Source organism: Xenopus laevis, chromosome 5L (assembly GCF_017654675.1).
Source record: "Xenopus laevis strain J_2021 chromosome 5L, Xenopus_laevis_v10.1, whole genome shotgun sequence".
In the NCBI taxonomy this organism is placed as follows: Eukaryota; Metazoa; Chordata; class Amphibia; order Anura; family Pipidae; genus Xenopus; species Xenopus laevis.
The window spans coordinates 95872718-95889953 of record NC_054379.1 but is presented as its reverse complement, the minus strand read 5'-3'; the positions used below and the strand labels follow the sequence as shown (position 1 = coordinate 95889953).

The window sequence follows — 17236 nt, the reverse complement described above, 5'->3', positions numbered from 1 at the left end:
TAAAAGTCGTAAATACAAACAGTCCCTCATTTTTAACTGATTTTCTCTTTATTTGTATTAAGTAAGTGCCAAGAACTCCATGTTAAATAAACTACCATAGCTGATTGTAAATAAGGATTAATTATATATTATTTGGGATCAAGTTATCGGGAAACCCGTTATCCAGAAAGCTCCAAATTACGGAAAGGTCATCTCCCATAGACTCCATTTTATCCAAATAATCCAAATTGTTTACAATTATTTCCTTTTTCTCTGTAATAATAAAACAGTAGCTTGTACTTGTTCCAAACTAAGATATAATTAATCCTTATTGGAAGTAAAACCAGTCTATTGGGTTTATTTAATGTTTATATGGTTTTCTAGTAGACTTAAGGCACGAAGATCCAAATTATGGAAAGATCCGTTATTCAGAAAACCCCAGGTCCTGAGCATTCTGGATAACAGGTCCCATACCTGCACTGTTTTTTTTATTACAGAGAAATAGAAAATAATTGTTAATTATAATTTGAATAAAATAGAGTCTATAGGAGATGGCCTTTCCATAATTCAGAGCTTTCTAGATAAGTGGTTTCCGGATACATGTGCTAAAATCCATTTTTTTAGCTTTAAGTCATGGCACTCCACATTATGTAAAAACACAGGTCCAAAGCATTCCAAATAATAGATACCATACTGTACATCCACATATTCATATGTGTATTTGCAAATGTTGTTCTCTATTATTTCTTTACACTTTTTTTTATACATTTGTATATGTAGAGTATGGTTTTATGTCATAAACTCTATATATAATTGCCTCGTCTTTGCAGCGACCAATTTACCCAAACACCCTCTCTGACTCTGCGCCGGCTTAAAATGAAAAAAACTCCTCACAAGGAAACTTCGGGTGACTTCGGAAAATTAATTGCCACGTGTGATTAGCGCCGGCGTTTTTTCATTTTAGCCGGCGCAGAGTCAGGGAAGGCGTTTGGGGAGATTGGTCGCCGCAAAAACAAGGCGATTAGTCGCCGGGCGACCAAATCTCCCCAAAACGCCCAGTGTGGCCTGACCCTTAAAGGAACAGTAACACCAAAAACTGAAAGCGTTTTAAAGTAATAAAAATATCATGTAGTGTTGCCCTGCACTGGTAAAACTGATGTGTTTGCTTCAGAAACACTACTATAGTTCATATAAACAAGCTGCTGAGTAGCAATGGTGGAAATTGAAAAACGGCTATATGGCACAGGTTAACTAATGGATAACAGATAGCATTATATTCTACAGAGCTTATCTGCTGTGTAACTTGAGCCTTTTCTCCTGTGAATGGCTGCCCCCATGGCTACAAAGCAGCTTATTTATATAAACAATAGTAGTGTTTCTGAAGCAAACAGATATATTTTATTACTTTAAAACAATTAAATTTTTTACGTTACTGGTCCTTTAAGTATTGAAAATGCAAAAGATATTGAAACCAACACCCTGGCCGAATAATAGAATCACAAGTAGGCTCAGTCTTGCAACCACTTGGTGTCTTGTTTGACAGAACCATTCTTGAGTATTAACGCTAAACAGATTAATATTACGTTTTAATTCTAAATACATTTTATGTAAATGATAAGTACAGGATAGTCTCTGTATGCATTTCTTTGTACAATACGAAAAGTTGTTCGCTAGCAAATATATACTTGTACAGTAAATAATATTTTTTAACATATATTTTACAGCAACAGCTTCATTATCAAACATTTACAGTTATGGAACATGGTAAGCATATCATTTTTATGCATTCCTACAATATTTCAAGTGTAACAAAATGTTGATGAGTTAAAATGTATCCCTTATTTACTGCAGATCAAATCAATATGAATCGTTTAACCATCTAATGTAAAATATTCAATCTGCAGCTTGAGTCAATGCGTTCCATCATATCCCAGAATTACTGTCAGACTCATAATGTCATTTTATGATATAGTTCTTTCATTTCTGTTGTGCTACATACAATATAGATAGTTAATATTGATAGAAACTGCAACATGGGCTTTGGGGAATATTGAAATTCAAGATTTTCAGAAATGAAACACTATTAATACATTACTGTTTATAGTAATTTGGGAAAATGCTAATTATTGATTATGGCCTCAATTGATTTTGAACTTTCTGCTAATAATAACATCCATAGAAAAAAAAGCTGTGAAATATTTTACGTATTTAAAGGGGAACTCCACAAAAATACAATTTAAGCTTTTTGAAAAGTAAACATAATTTCAAACTCTGCAATAAACATCAACTTTGCAATATACATCAGTTAAAAAATATGCAGACTTTTCATGATTTTGGATGGTTCCTGACAGTTCCCTAAGCCTAGCCCCCTGCTCTCGTGCTGATCTGTCTGACTACATTGCTGAGCTGGCTGACTACTGTTACTTTATATCAGCAGCCATCTGTCCTCAGCCTGCATCCTCCAAACCCCACAATTCCCTGCACATGTGATTTCAATAAGGAACAGAACATCACAGTGCAATGCATTGTGGGTTATGTAGTTCCTGCATGTTGTCTGTAAGCTGTGGAGAAGTTGTTACAATTTGTAACATTAGTGTTTAGTCCCTCCTTCCCTGCTAGGATTTCAAATGATGCAGAAAGAGAAGAACTGTTAAACAGCTGGATTGCAGCATAGAACGTGGCATTTATTCATACTTTTTTAAGAAACATGTAACTGTGATGAATATATTAGGGGTTTCTGTGTTATGTGGGCCTGTTTTGGTTTGGAAGCCAGAGTTCCCCTTTAAATGTATCTTTATGTGTGCAAAAAGAATCTTCATTGTATAAAAATGAGACCTGAATGGATATCCAAAATGCTCAGGGCCTGTGGTTTTCCGGATAATGGATCTTACTGTAATTTGGATCTCCATGGCTTTAATCAACTATAAAATAATTTAAACAATATTTAAACCTAACAGGAGCATTTGCCCCAATAAGGATTAAGTTTAGTTTGTACCAAGATACTGTTTTATAATTATGGAGAAAAGGTCCAGCTGAATAAAGAATCCTTCACAGAATCCTCCTAAACCAAATTCCAACCCTAATCTAGATTTTACAATCACATACAATTTACATATCATTGTGTAGACCATATTGCTGAATGAGCAAGTGTAGGGCCCGTATTGTATAACATTATCCAATATAACTTTTTCAACTGGCTAACACGGTGCGCAACACTTTACCTGGAACCAAAATGTATCTGTCTGTCTGTTTTTCTCTCTGTCTAGATACATGTTGAATTCTTACCTCTGAATTATTTATCTAGTTTTACCCAGATTTGAAGTTTTGCTAAACACACCATTATATCATTCGATAAAAAATCTTCATCTTGAAGGTACAGTTACTGCAAAGTAAGTATACATTTTTGTATTTGGATAACTACAGTATACATGCTTCACTGGGTATTTCTATGCCATAATATAATAATAAATTATTATTTTTAGAATCTACTTAAAAAAAATGCGAGAATAGTGGATAGATTTAGTCACAACATAACCATTCAATTTAATATTTGTTAGGAAAGTTAGAAAGCCATATGAGTCATTTATTTGTCTACTACCAAATCTATAAAACTGTATTCACCTGTCAACTTTAATAGTAAACATTAAAATAGTTTGGGACAATGCACTGCACTTCCCCAAATTCCCTCCCATACTTAATTATAAAGCATTTATACTGTATAATAGATTGAATAGATGGAATATCATTTTAAAACAACACTGCACTTCTGCAATTGTAAGGCAACCAACACCTTTATTTTGATCAGAGGGTTATTTAAAATAATTTATAAGTACAGTGTAATTTTGGATTTTGCTATGCTTTCTGCCGAATTGCTGTCAGACTTTGTAACATATAACACAGTTTGCTGAACACATTATTTATTTATTTGCATATGTTACAGGTACACATATGGAATGCCTGTTAGAGGAAAACTTTCAGTTATGTTAAGTCATAATTCAATCTACAAGAAGAAATCAAACATTACCAAAGATTTTGTGGTAAGTTTGGAACCCCTCCTTTTAAACGCACTTGCTATACTGGTGTTCTTATGCATTTTATTGAATGAATGAAATGTGAACGAATGAATGAAAGCTACAAATACTCAGGGGTGCCAAAAGTTAAGCACCCCCAGTCATTGCAATCATTCACCTAATACCCTGGACCAGTGCTCCTGTTAGCATAAAACTGCTCCAACCCGGGGGACTTCAGTGTAAGTACAACAGAGCAATCCACTTCTTCAACTTCTTTCTTCAAAATACTGGGACCAACCCATGTGCAGTAGAGTGAAAAATTAAACTTTTTTGTTCAGGTTTAGCTTTTCTCTATTGCACATGCACATCCTCAGGATGAAATAAATGAGGATTCCTCCATGGTACTCCTCTATAGGGTTTATACCCTAAGGTAGACTAAACACCTTAATGGAAACCAGGGAAAGGGATCCTGTGAATGACGAATTGTAGTAAGTGATAAAATAGCTACTGCCAATGGATTCTAGGATTGTGATATAGACAGAGAAGCTTGTACCAATGAGATAAGACTGTAGGGTAATTTCCCAGAGTGACACCTACAGACTATAAGGACTCCAAGGCAGACTGAGAAATTCTGGCATACTGGGGCTGGAAACCTGTAGTGGTTTTAGTAATACAAAAGATACACAGCTTCATATCATGAGGATGACTATGACTTTTCAATGTAGTGTCTTTTCCTTTCACAAATTCTGTTCCTCAATATATTTGGTCGACCTGTTTAAGAAACATTGGTGCCCATGATTACATCTAACTGTGTCTGAGAGGTCAATTTAGAGACCTTCCAAACACTTTTTCAGTTAAGATTGTTCACCAGAAATTAAGGGGGTTAATTACTAAAATCCGAATTATCTCATTTTTTTTTTTATTAAAGATTATTAAGATTTTGCCTTATAGTTACATAGTTACATAGTTAAATGGGGTTGAAAAAAGACAAAGTCCATCAAGTTCAACCCCGCCAAATACTTTCATATAAATTCTATATACTCATATCTATACTAACTATAGAGTTTAGTATCACAATAGCCTTTGATATTATGTCTGTCCAAGAAATCATCCAAGCCATTCTTAAAGGCATTAACTGAATCAGCCATCACAACATCACCCGGCAGTGCATTCCACAACCTCATTGTCCTGACTGTGAAGAACCCCCTACGTTGCTTCAAATGAAAGTTCTTTTCTTCTAGTCTAAAGGGGTGGCCTTTGGTACAGTGATCCACTTTATGGGTAAAAAGGTCCCCTGCTATTTGTCTATAAAGCCCTCTAATGTACTTGTAAAGTGTAATCATCTCCCCTTGCAAACAACCCCAACCTTGACATTCTACCCTCATAATTTAAGGCTTCCATCCCTCTAACCAATTTATTTGCATGTCTCTGCACTCTCTCCAGCTCATTTATATCCCTCTTAAGGACTGGAGTCCAAAACTGCACTGCATACTCCAGATGAGGCCTTACCAGGGACCTATAAAAAGGCATAATTATGTTTTCATCCCTTGTGTTAATGCCCTTTTTTATGCAAGACAGAACTTTATTTGCTTTAGTAGCCACAGAATGACACTGCCCAGAATTAGACAACTTGTTATCTATAAAAACCCCAATATCATTAAAATAACTTGAATAAATCGGATTGGGGAAAAACTCGATAAAATCGAGCAAAAACCCAAATTGTATGTTTTTTTGGCCAAATTTTTCAAATTATCTTCAAATTGGGATAGGAACATCTGCCATTGACATACATAACCTCAACAGGTTTGAGATGGAGGATTTTCAGATTCTGGCTATTTGCAGCATTGGGGTATAATACATCACGAAAAATTTGTGTTTTGGCCCAAAAAGCTTAAACAGAAAAAAATCAAGTTTTATTAAATAAACCTCAACTGCAGTCACAAATAGAAAATAGAAAGTTTATTAAAAAGTATAGTATTTTCAAAAACTGAACTGAAAAAGATGTTGGAAGGTGAACAACCCCTTTAAAATATCCAATTTATATAGTCCTACAGCATTATGATGACAGATATTGCTAGTTACGTTCTGCTCTCAACGTTGATGGTAAATGTTGATTGCTTATTAACTTCTCACATTTATTCAGAACAAGTTTGTTGTAAGCTTATTTTATCATATTTGTTATCCTTGACAATATATATGTGAGTGCCTGGTGTGTTTTAATTTCAGCTTTGCATTTGTATTCATTTTTTTTTAAAGCTCCCTGCATTTAATTTACTTGTAGATAAATGGATCTGCAAAATTCAGCTTCAGTAACCAAGAGCTAAGAGAGCTTATGAAAAATGCAGATTATGAATCTAATAAAATTACTGGCCCAGTGGACATTGTTGTTGATGTTAAGGAGTCACTTACAGGTAAGTCATTAGATTCAACTACATATGTCTAAAGCCTGAAATGTACCGTATATACTCGAATATAAGCCGACCGAGTATAAGCCGAGATACCTAATTTTACCTACGTAAACTGGGAAAACTTATTGACTCGAGTATAAGCCTAGGGTGAGAAATGCAGCAGCTACTGGTAAGTTTCAATAATCAAAAATTGATGCATGAGTGGGTTAAATCAATTGATTAATAAATAATATTAAATTATAAAGTGTAGTGCAAATGAATTAATTAAACCCCATAAATTGATTAGGACAATTAATTAGAAAATCCCACCAATCTAAAAATTAAAAAACCTAGATAAATAGTACTCTCCTTTGGTGAGATATAATTCATTGGTTTAATAAATTGATTATTAATAATTAGATTGTGACTAAGGATAATTTAAACAATTAATTAAAATGGAGTGAAAATATACTGGTGATATAAAGTGCAGTGCTAATAAATATAAGTTAATATTAGACTAAAGTAGATTCTAAAAATATTTAATAGTGACCATCAATTAAAAAGGATAAACACACCCAACTGCTTGATTAATGAGAACAGGAGGAATAAGAAAATTGTAGATGGTGGAGTCTACAAAACCACAGCCTCTTGAGGAAGTAGTAAGGGAAGAAGTACAAAAGGAAGGTAAACCGAGCTGCAGGCTAAAGCATTTCACCAACCCACTAGTTTTCAAAGCATCGGATCGTGATAAAGTTACGTAATAAATTACCATTAAAAGGATTTAAAATAAAACAGAGTGTCTCCAACGCACTTCCCAATATAGAGCTTTGTCAAGGCAAGACTGTACTAATGGCACGTGACGCGCCACTCTCTCGCATACCATACTTTCTTAATGTACGTACTACTGGCACGTCAGTTAGTCTATTCAGCTTCAGATGTGAGAGTGGCGCATCACTGTCAGCCAGTAGCACAGTCTATCTACCGTACTGCATACGGACCTGTATCCTACTATTATTGTTACGGTAATTTTCTTAGAGATACTGTGGGCCGCAATTGGCCCGAAGACCACACTTTGGGCCTGTTTGTGTTGTGTGACTAGAGTATAAGCCGAGGTAGAATTTTCAGCACATTTTCGAGTATATATGGTAATCCTAATAAATATAGCATAAGGTGAAACCATTATGATCTGCGCTGGATAATTCTATAAAGTCTGGGTTTTTGTCTGATAAAGTTGAATTTTTGCGGCGGCAATATGATAAAGACGAGTTTCGAGAGCGTCAATCGTATGATTCGAATTGACACTTGATTTTATTGTTTCACTCCAACTTTGTAAAATTAAGGGGATTTTGGTCAAAATTTTTTTTTATTAGAGTGAGAAAAAGTCGAGTTTTAGTAAATCCCCCCAATAATCTTAACATTTTCTTTTATCAGGCATTACAGAGAATGTGACCACAAGTGTGTTTGTAATTGACAAAGAATATAGCGTTGAATTTTTGGACTATCCCACTGTCCTGAAGCCAATGCTTAACTTCACAACACGTGTAAGTTTTATTTATTAAATTGGAGTAAATTTACATTTTCTTGAAGACATATTTCTGAACGGACACAATTATTTGTAGAGGGTGTAAGTTTGCAGGATCTAAAACACTCCTTGACACTTTCTTCAAATTAAGGCAGTTTATTTACACACAGGGATGACCATTTCATCATACAAAACATAAATGATACAAATAATTCCTGCCCACTTAGCTCTAATTTTGATGAGTCCCTCACTTTATGTAACTACTTATATTAAATAAACGCAATTAAAATATAGTTGATAAGCTGTCATTCTTTATAGACTGGGGCTCATTTATAAAGTTCCGCTGTGCAGAATGATTCGCTTAGTGAACATATTTGCCCCACTGATGTTTATATGTATTAAGATGTGCAAGCATACTTCCAAATTCTTATTCGCACTGTGATTGTCCTTAAGTGCTTTTTAAATAAAATAATAGTAATCACAGGAATGGGACCTGTTATGCAGAATGCTTGGGACCTGAGGTTTTCAGGTTAAGGGATCTTTCCATGATTTGGATCTCCATACCTTGTCTACTAAAAAAGAATGTATCCATTAAATAAACCCAGTAGGCCAGTTTTGCCCCCAATAAGAATTAATTATATCTTAGTGTGGATAAACTACAATATACTGTAATTAAAAGTTGATTAAAATGGAGTCTATGGGAGATAGCCTTCCAGTAATTTGAAACTTTCTGTATTATGGATTTCTGAAAAAATGTATGCTCGCAGAAAACGTATTCACAAAAAAATATACACTAAACATATTTTAAAACTGCTAATTTATATTTGCAAAATTACTGTTGACACTATATTCAGTACAACGTGCACAGTGGCCATGCTCATACAAACACTAATTTGATATATGAATATTTGTGCACAATGAGCGATCACAGCAATGCAAAGATTTCTGCTGATTCATAGCATGTGCTCTGTGCTCACAACTTACTGTAAACTAATTTCAAAAGTCACTATACAGATTAAGATTAATTCAGATAATTAATTCAGATTGTCATTACAATCAGAATTTATTAATCTGCCCTTTAATATAAATTCATATAAACCTCAATTTCTGGCTGATAATTTGTGATAACCCCTAACCTAGTTTCTCAATAGCTGCCGAGCATGTGCGTGTCTCCGAAACTCCTAACAAAATCCAAGATGGGAAACTCTTGTGACAACTTTGAAGGCCTGGATTAGTATTGTTTTATACAGTATATATATTATGCTGAACCCTAACTCTCATACACTAAGTTCAGTAAAACACTGCATTTACAACCATATTAGTTTTTGGGGATTATTTCTCCTTTAAGCATGCTCAAGTAATTTACGTCCCCACCACACCTAAAACCTAGCCTCAATACCCTTTCTAGTATCATTTTGCCTCCACCATCAGTGCCCCCTTTTGTTAGCCAGTTGGGTTATTTATAATTTATTTATGTAAAATGAATTGTCTGTCTTGCTCTGGTATGCTTTAGCTGCAGATTCTGCGGTATGATGGAAGGAAGCTGACTGCTGAAGAAAGAGAGAATGAAGTTGCAGTGACAGTAACACAGACCAGAAGGTTTCCTTTTGGAGACAACCCTGTTAAAATGAACACAACTCAGAATGACGCAGAAGATTATGTGCAAATTGAACAACTTACACGCTATACTGTTCCCAAAAATGGGTTCATTTCTTTTGAGATTCCGCTCTTGGCTGATATCACCCATTTATATATTAAGGTAACACAAACTTTTCTAAACTTTCTCTCATTGTAGTGCAAGTAAAATGAACATGACCACATATTTGCTGACTTGAACTTGTTAAAATAATATATAATAATACCAAGAATATATATACAGTTTTCAGCACAGAAATGGAGTCTGACACCACCTTTCACGTTCAAATGCAGCTTGGCTTTTATTATATACACAATGTACAGGTTCAGCACACTTGCATCAACATTCGGAATAGCAGTCCCACTTTAACACCCTCACTGGTGTTCACACAGACACAAATTGTCAGCATGGATGTACACAGGTCTCAGAATCCTCTCTTGGACTCACTCTTGACACTATCTGGGGAGGGATATCTCTCTTCCTCGCTCCAGTCCTTTAGAGGTCTCTCCAACACTTTGCTCAGTGGGGAATCACACTCTCTTCCCCAACAACACACACACACCTCCCTCTTGTACATGTTGGTGTCCACGGACCACTCACCCTCCTCCACTCAAGGAGGTGTCAAGGGGGATATATATATATATCTTTTGTTATTTTATTAGTTTTTTATTATTTTCAATGTTCAGGAAGCCTTTAAAGGGGAACTCTGGTTCCAAACCAAAATTTGATAAAGAGGCCCACATAACACAGAAACCCCTAATATACCCATCAGTATGAATAAATGTAATTTTGTGACAACTAATCCACAGCTTACAGACAGCATGCAGAAACTACATACCCCACAATGCATTGCACTGTCATGTTCCTTTCCTTATTGAAATCATGTGCGCAGGGAATTGTGGGGTTTGGAGGATGCAGGCTGAGAACAGATCGCTGTTAATACAAAGTAACAGCAGTAGTCAGCCAGCTCAATGATGTATATTGCAAAGTTGCTTGAAATTATGTTTAAGTTTTAGTGGTGTTCCCCACTTCTATTTGAAAAAAAAAACAATAAAAAACATTTCAATATCCAACTTTTTTTTAAAAAAAATATATTTTGTTTCATACCAGCATTCAGGAGATACATTATGTAATGATTTTAATCCATTCTATTATATTTTACAGGCTGAATTTTTGGATGCTAAAAATAATCTTTTTATTAATGATCTGTTTAGCTCACTAAATGGTACATATATTCAAATTAAGAAAGCAGAACAAGATTTAAAGGTATGATTTCATCCTCATTTAATAAAATACAACAATATAGTATAACTAAAGTATTTGTAACAGTCACTTAAAAGTCATTAGCTGTATATCATGTAACTTTACATAGATTGTAGATACAGTTCATATTAACATTCTGAAGACAGGACAATCAAATCTTATTTGCACTAATAAAATATTCATAACCCATACAGTAACAGTTTTATTTTTATAAATTACGTGACACAGTAGAGCTGAATATGATTTCTTCTTTAAACAACCACATGTAAACCTTATAGATACTCAAATCTGTGTCTGTTTTTACCTACAGGTTGGAACACCATTTATCCTTTCTGTAGATGGAAGTATTCCTTTAAAGGACATAAGTTACCTGGTATATTTTCTATTGCTTCTTTATAATATTTTTATGTAAAATTAATTTGTTGATTTTTAGGTTTAAGACACTGGTATATCATTATAGGTTGTATCCAAAGGTCAGATTGTGACTGGAGGTAAAAGTAACCTCAAGGATATTACCCTTAATCCTGAAAATACGTGGACCCCAGAAGTGTGCTTAATTGTTTATCATGTAGCTAATGATGGCACAGTTATAAATGATGTCACAACAGTCTCCGTGCAGCCCATCTTTGAAAACAAGGTAAACGCTTTCAATTTGCTGTACATGAAAGCTTTTCACAATTGAATCCTTAATTGAACATATAGTTACACCATGTTTTTGCATCTTACACTTTCTTTAATTGTATGTGGTTGACTGGTATAGATAATTGATTTGGTAAATAAAAAATAATAGTTAATAATAACAGCATAAATTTTGTTTCATGACAGGTTTTTGTTTTTTGGAATAGAACTCAGGCAAGGCCAGGTGAAACAGTTTCCCTTAATGTCATTGTTGCTGAGCCCAATTCACTTGTTGTGCTTTCAGCAATAGACAAAAGAGTGAAGCTTTTTGGGGACAGACAAGAAATTTCTACAGCAAATGTAAGTACAGAACAGTCAGCAGTCCATCTGCAACCAACACAATTTTTTTTAAATCACAACTCTATTTGCTATTTGCAGTTGAATTTTACACCCTGAGCCATCAATAACTGTTTGCCTACTTAAGCTCTAATGTTATGACTCAATAAATAGATAGGCAACTACTCTTCTTTCTTATCATCTCTTTGGAGTTGACAAACCGATCATCACATGGAAATTGATGCAGTTAAAAAGGAAGTTTATTTAAAGAAGAACATTCTTAAAATGTAGCCTATATAGGCTATGTAACCCCTATAGGCTATGACTATGATTGATAGGCCCATATCCTTACCTGAATGTCAAGGTACTGTATTAGACTTTGCAAACTCTACCCCCTACCTAAGACCTGCTAGGCCACCAATCTATCCTATAAGACATTGTGCCTAAAACTATGTGGTCAGCCTCAATTACTGTAGTTCTCCTGCCCAATTTGCCACCCGCGTCGGCCGCTCCCCCCTCTCACCTTCAGCGCCGGACGGGTCCATGTCGCTAGTGCAGAGAGAGCAATTGCGCTCTCTGCACTAGAAGAGCTGAATTTCAGAGTTGAAAACCAGAAATTCGTCTCATAGTTACCAGGAGCGGCGACTCGCCTCATTGGCGGAACACCCCTGGTAGTTCTTAATCTTTTATTCTTAATAGAATATAAACATGTTAATAGGGGCTTTTTACTGAACTCAGGGGTGCAAGCGTTAGAGCTAGGGCAAAGAGTGCACCCATTACTACATATCTAGGATGCACTTGTGCCCTGGTTTTGCTAACAATACAGATACAATACTTTGTAATTAGTGATGGGCGAATTTGTGCCGTTTAGCTTCGCCGAAAAATTCACGAATCTCGCGAAATGGCGAAAAATTTGCGAAACGGCGAAAAATTTGCGAAACGGCGCCGGCGTCTAGTTTTTGGACGGAAATTTTTTTTTGACGCCGGCGAATTTTTTCCACGAATTTATTCGCTGGCAGCGAATCGTGCAAATTCGCTGCGAATTTGCACCTGGCGATTAAATTCGCCCATCACTATTTGTAATCATACACATTACTTATCTGTGTGAGTTGTAGGCCTCCTCTGAGCAGCACAACTCTTTGTTGCCTACAATGTCTGACTGGCCCACAGGGATACCAGGAAAACTCCCGGTGGGCCAAGGTGTCAGTGGGCCCTCCTGCTTCTAAACATTTGGCTTATTTCATGGCCATTCCCTATTTCTATGAGAATAAAGAGGCTAAATAGATGGAATAATAGGTTATAGTATGTAAAGAAAAGAGAATAGGAGCACAGAAGTTGCGTAAGGAAAGGAAGAAAATAATACTTCGAGTGGGTCCCTGGTCTAAAGGTGTTTGGGTGGGCCCCTGGTCTAAGGGTTTTTGGTGGGCCCCTGGTGTCCCAGTCCGACACTGGTTGCCTATGAAAGTAATCTGACATTCTTAGCACTACAGTTCATAAAGGTGGTTCAGGTAAAAAAATCACCTAATTTCTCATAATTAAATCATATACTTGAGCTGGATATTGCATGTTTGTAGGAGCTATCTACAATTAAACAGAGACTTTTTAACTGGCATAGTGTTTGTGTGTGCAGGCACAAAAAGGCTCATTTGCAATGCCCCACACAGTGTGCAAAGTGCTAAAAAAGACCATCATTTTCAGACTATGCCTTGAAACAAGCACTGCCTGCGTTAGGCAGCAATTCAAATGAGGTGGGCAATTAAAGGCACGTAGGGGCATGCTCTTATGCCCATTAGTGCTCTTGTGCCGCCAGGGATCATGTATGACTCCGAGGGGGTTATTTACTTAAAATCCAATGCAAACCACAATATCTTCCTATTGGGATAGGGATACCTTCCATTGACTTATACATGACCTCGACAGGTCTGAGATGGCGGATTTTCAGATTTTGGCTTTTTGCAGCATCAGTGTATAATAAATCTAGAAAAATTCAAGTTTTTGCCCCAAAAAGCCAGACCAGATATATTCGAGTTTAGTAAAGTCTGAGACTTGGCTTATTGGCTGAAAAAAAAAAATGTGCGTGCTGAATCAGGGCAATTATACAACACTAAAATTTAATAAGAAAATTTTGAATGTGATAGTTTGTTATGTTTGCTTATCATAATGATATGATCAATATTATATCATAGAATTTATTTGTTAAAATGATTAGTGTATTTTAATTTAGTTTTTCCTGTTATTATCTTAGGTGCTAAAGGAGTTAAAAAGCTACAGCACTTCTCACATACAACATTACACTAACCCCTCTGAAGTTTTTGAGGTAAGCATTTTTATCCTGTTTTGTAAATTAGAAGTAATAATTCTTCATAATTCAAATATTCATATCCAATATGCTTCTTAATAGGTGTACTGCAGTTCTTTATAATTCCATTATTGCCCATACCGTAACCTGGATAACAATATACTGCACATATAGCAGATGTGTAAATCACTTCTTTAAATCCCTAACATGTCAACCTTAGCCTAACCATTCTCTTCTGTAGATGCAAATGTGGATCAAATAAGGCCAATAGCTATACACAGTTTAAATTGTATTATAGCACTACAGTACAAAAATATGTGTATATTAGGTTTTCTGTCATTTTAAATCATATATTTTTATTTCATAGATGTGTAATATTGGAGTGATGACTGATGCCAACATTGAAGTTCATGATCATTTTGATATTTGTAAGTTGTTTTGCCTTTATAATAATATTGTTGTGCAGTTGTTCCTAAAGACATCTCCAGTTTACTTGTCTTACCTTACTTTGCAATACTTGTCATATTCAACTTCAAATTAAATTTTATCAGTCCAATTTATGTATCAATCAGACATGTCTACTAGGGAAAAGTGAACCTTTTCACCCTGTATAATTTGGTGTTTATTATACATTTTGAAACATATTTTATTTGTATTATATTGTCGAGAAATGCTACGACTGTGAGTTTTGATCATTCTTTTTTTGTTGTTTTTTCTATTTTAGTGTTGGAATCTGGCTTTGATATACCAATACAAGGAGCTCTTCCTGTTCATTTTGGCAGCCCTCGGATAAGATCCCTTTTCCCAGAGACGTGGCTTTGGAATCATTTAACAACTGGGTAAAATGATTTTTTGACAATTATAGAAAAATATGAATTTACAAAAATAATCTAATTAAAAGGCGAAGTTCATATTTAAACAAAATCTTGGTAAATTTTAGATTGATATATACTTAATAACTTTTCAATTGTTCCTCATATTCTATTGTTTGTGAATTATTAGGCTTACTATTCTGCATCTCAGTGACAATAAACTGGTGTAAGGGCCACTGGCCCCAACTTGAATGTGAGGCTTCAACTTTCTTGTATTTTATTAATTGTCATTAGTGCTTATTATCAGGCCTGGATTAGGGTGGCAGGTTTTTAGGGGCGGCATGACGTCCAGCTGCACCCACATTGGTTCCTAAGCACTGGGAAAACAGAAGAGATTTGCTGTTTCTTCATATTTCCCATGCTCCAATCTTCAGTGTTCTGGACCTTATGATGGAAATTTGCACATTTCAAGGAGAGGGGGATGGGAGTAACGAGTAGAGGCAGTTCTAGGGGTGCCCAATATGTAAATCCAACCCTGCTTATTATTATACCATATAGCAGTTACAATTCCAAGCTTGTAAGCTGCAACAACAAAAAAGTTAATAATTCACTCTCCAAGAAGTAAATATGAAGGCCATTTGCAAATAGTACTAGAAGACTACTGTCTACATCATACCAAAAGTTACTTCAATACAAATGTAAACAATTTGTGCTATGGTTTAGAGCAGTGCTGTTCAATTTTCCGGCCTACATAGTGGAGGGCCGATAATGGAAGCCAGTGTTGACCACTCCCTGTTTTTAAACCATACCCACTTTAAGCCACACCCATGTTATCACAAGATCATATCCACATTAATTGTGGTAACACACCAAAAAAACAAATGGTTGGTGCTCACTGCAGGGATATCACTTATATGTGAAAAAAGTTGTCATATTAATACATACCCTTAAATCCATATACCTACTCTTCCCCTTGGATAACACAGCAGAGCAAGGCACACACAGGCAGAGCAGGGCACAAACAGACAGAGCAGGGCACACACAGGCAGAACAGGGCACACACAGGCAGAGTATGTCACACACACACAGGCAGAGCAGGGCACACACATGCAAAACAGGGTACACACAGGCAGAGTATGTCACACACAAACAGAGTATGTCACACACAGGCAGAGCAGGGCACACACAGGCAGAGTATGACACACACAGGCAGAGCAGGGCACACACAGGCAGAGCAGGGCACGCACAGACAAAGCAGGGCACACACAAGCAGAGTAGGGCATACACAGGCAGGGTATGTCACACACAGGCAGATTAGGACACACACAGGCAGAGTATATCACACACAGACAGGATATGTCACACACAGACAGAGTATGTCACACACAGGCAGAGTATGTCACACACAGGCGGAGCAGGGCACACACAGGCAGAGTAGGGTGTATACAGGCAGAGTATGTCACACACAGGCAGAGCAGGGCACACACAGGCAGAGTATGTCACACACAGGCAGAGTATGTCTCACACAGGCAGAGCATGGCACACACAGGCATTGCAGGGCACACACAGGTATAGTAGAGCACACACAGGCAGAGCAGGGCGCACACAGGGAAGGCAGAACAGAGCAGGACCACTGTAAAATGTACTACATACAGTGACACAGTGCTGGTGCCCCATTAGCATTTTGTATAAAGTGTGAACAGGTGAATGATGTGGGCAGTTTCAGTCTGGGTCTCAGGTGTGAACAGTACGGGGCTTTAGGTGTGTGAACAATAGAGGTGTCACAAGTGTGAACAATGCACGGCACTAGTCTGAATTTGAACTGGACAGTTAATCTCTGTAGCAATACCATTTAAATCTTACACATGTTAATCAAACACAGCAGGTAGGTGGGAGGCCACAAAGCCCTGGTTTAGAGACTGTAAATTAATTCCTAATAATAACCATCACCAATTGGTCTATATTAGCTCAAGGGTTAAAATTGGATTTAGCAATTCTATCTCACTGTGCTCCTATAACCTATCCTGTCAGTAAAGTGTCTATTTTCTTCCTAATACTGTTGACCCTACTCAGTGTCAGACTGGGACACCAGGGACCCACCAAAAAATCTTAGACAAGGGGCTGACCAAAAAATCTTAGACCAAGGGCCCACACTCAGTTCTATTATTTTTCCTCTCCTTACTCAACCTCTATTCAACCTCTATTCTCCTAGTCTTTTTTCTGTTCATACTACAATATGTTATTCCATCTGTTTAGCTTCTTTGTTCTCATAGAAATAGGGAATGGCCATGAAATGGGACAAATATTTTGCAGCATAAGGGCCCACTAACATCTGGGCCCACCTGGAGTTTTCCTGGTATCCAGGGGGGCCAGT

At 36.4% G+C, this 17236-nt stretch overlaps 1 protein-coding gene across 1 annotated transcript in view; it reads left to right on the top strand.

Moving 5' to 3' along the window:
* The window catches only part of LOC108704145 (CD109 antigen-like), a 65866-nt gene that overhangs the window by 6676 nt on the left and 41954 nt on the right, over nucleotides 1–17236 (top strand). The window contains exons 6-18 of the mRNA XM_041563118.1: nucleotides 1704–1743; nucleotides 3284–3368; nucleotides 3920–4016; nucleotides 6271–6400; nucleotides 7808–7917; nucleotides 9412–9657; nucleotides 10699–10800; nucleotides 11108–11170; nucleotides 11258–11434; nucleotides 11623–11775; nucleotides 13997–14068; nucleotides 14418–14478; nucleotides 14775–14889. Coding sequence (XP_041419052.1) covers nucleotides 1704–1743; nucleotides 3284–3368; nucleotides 3920–4016; nucleotides 6271–6400; nucleotides 7808–7917; nucleotides 9412–9657; nucleotides 10699–10800; nucleotides 11108–11170; nucleotides 11258–11434; nucleotides 11623–11775; nucleotides 13997–14068; nucleotides 14418–14478; nucleotides 14775–14889 — 1451 coding nt within the window. The remainder of the gene's footprint in view (nucleotides 1–1703; nucleotides 1744–3283; nucleotides 3369–3919; nucleotides 4017–6270; nucleotides 6401–7807; nucleotides 7918–9411; nucleotides 9658–10698; nucleotides 10801–11107; nucleotides 11171–11257; nucleotides 11435–11622; nucleotides 11776–13996; nucleotides 14069–14417; nucleotides 14479–14774; nucleotides 14890–17236) is intronic.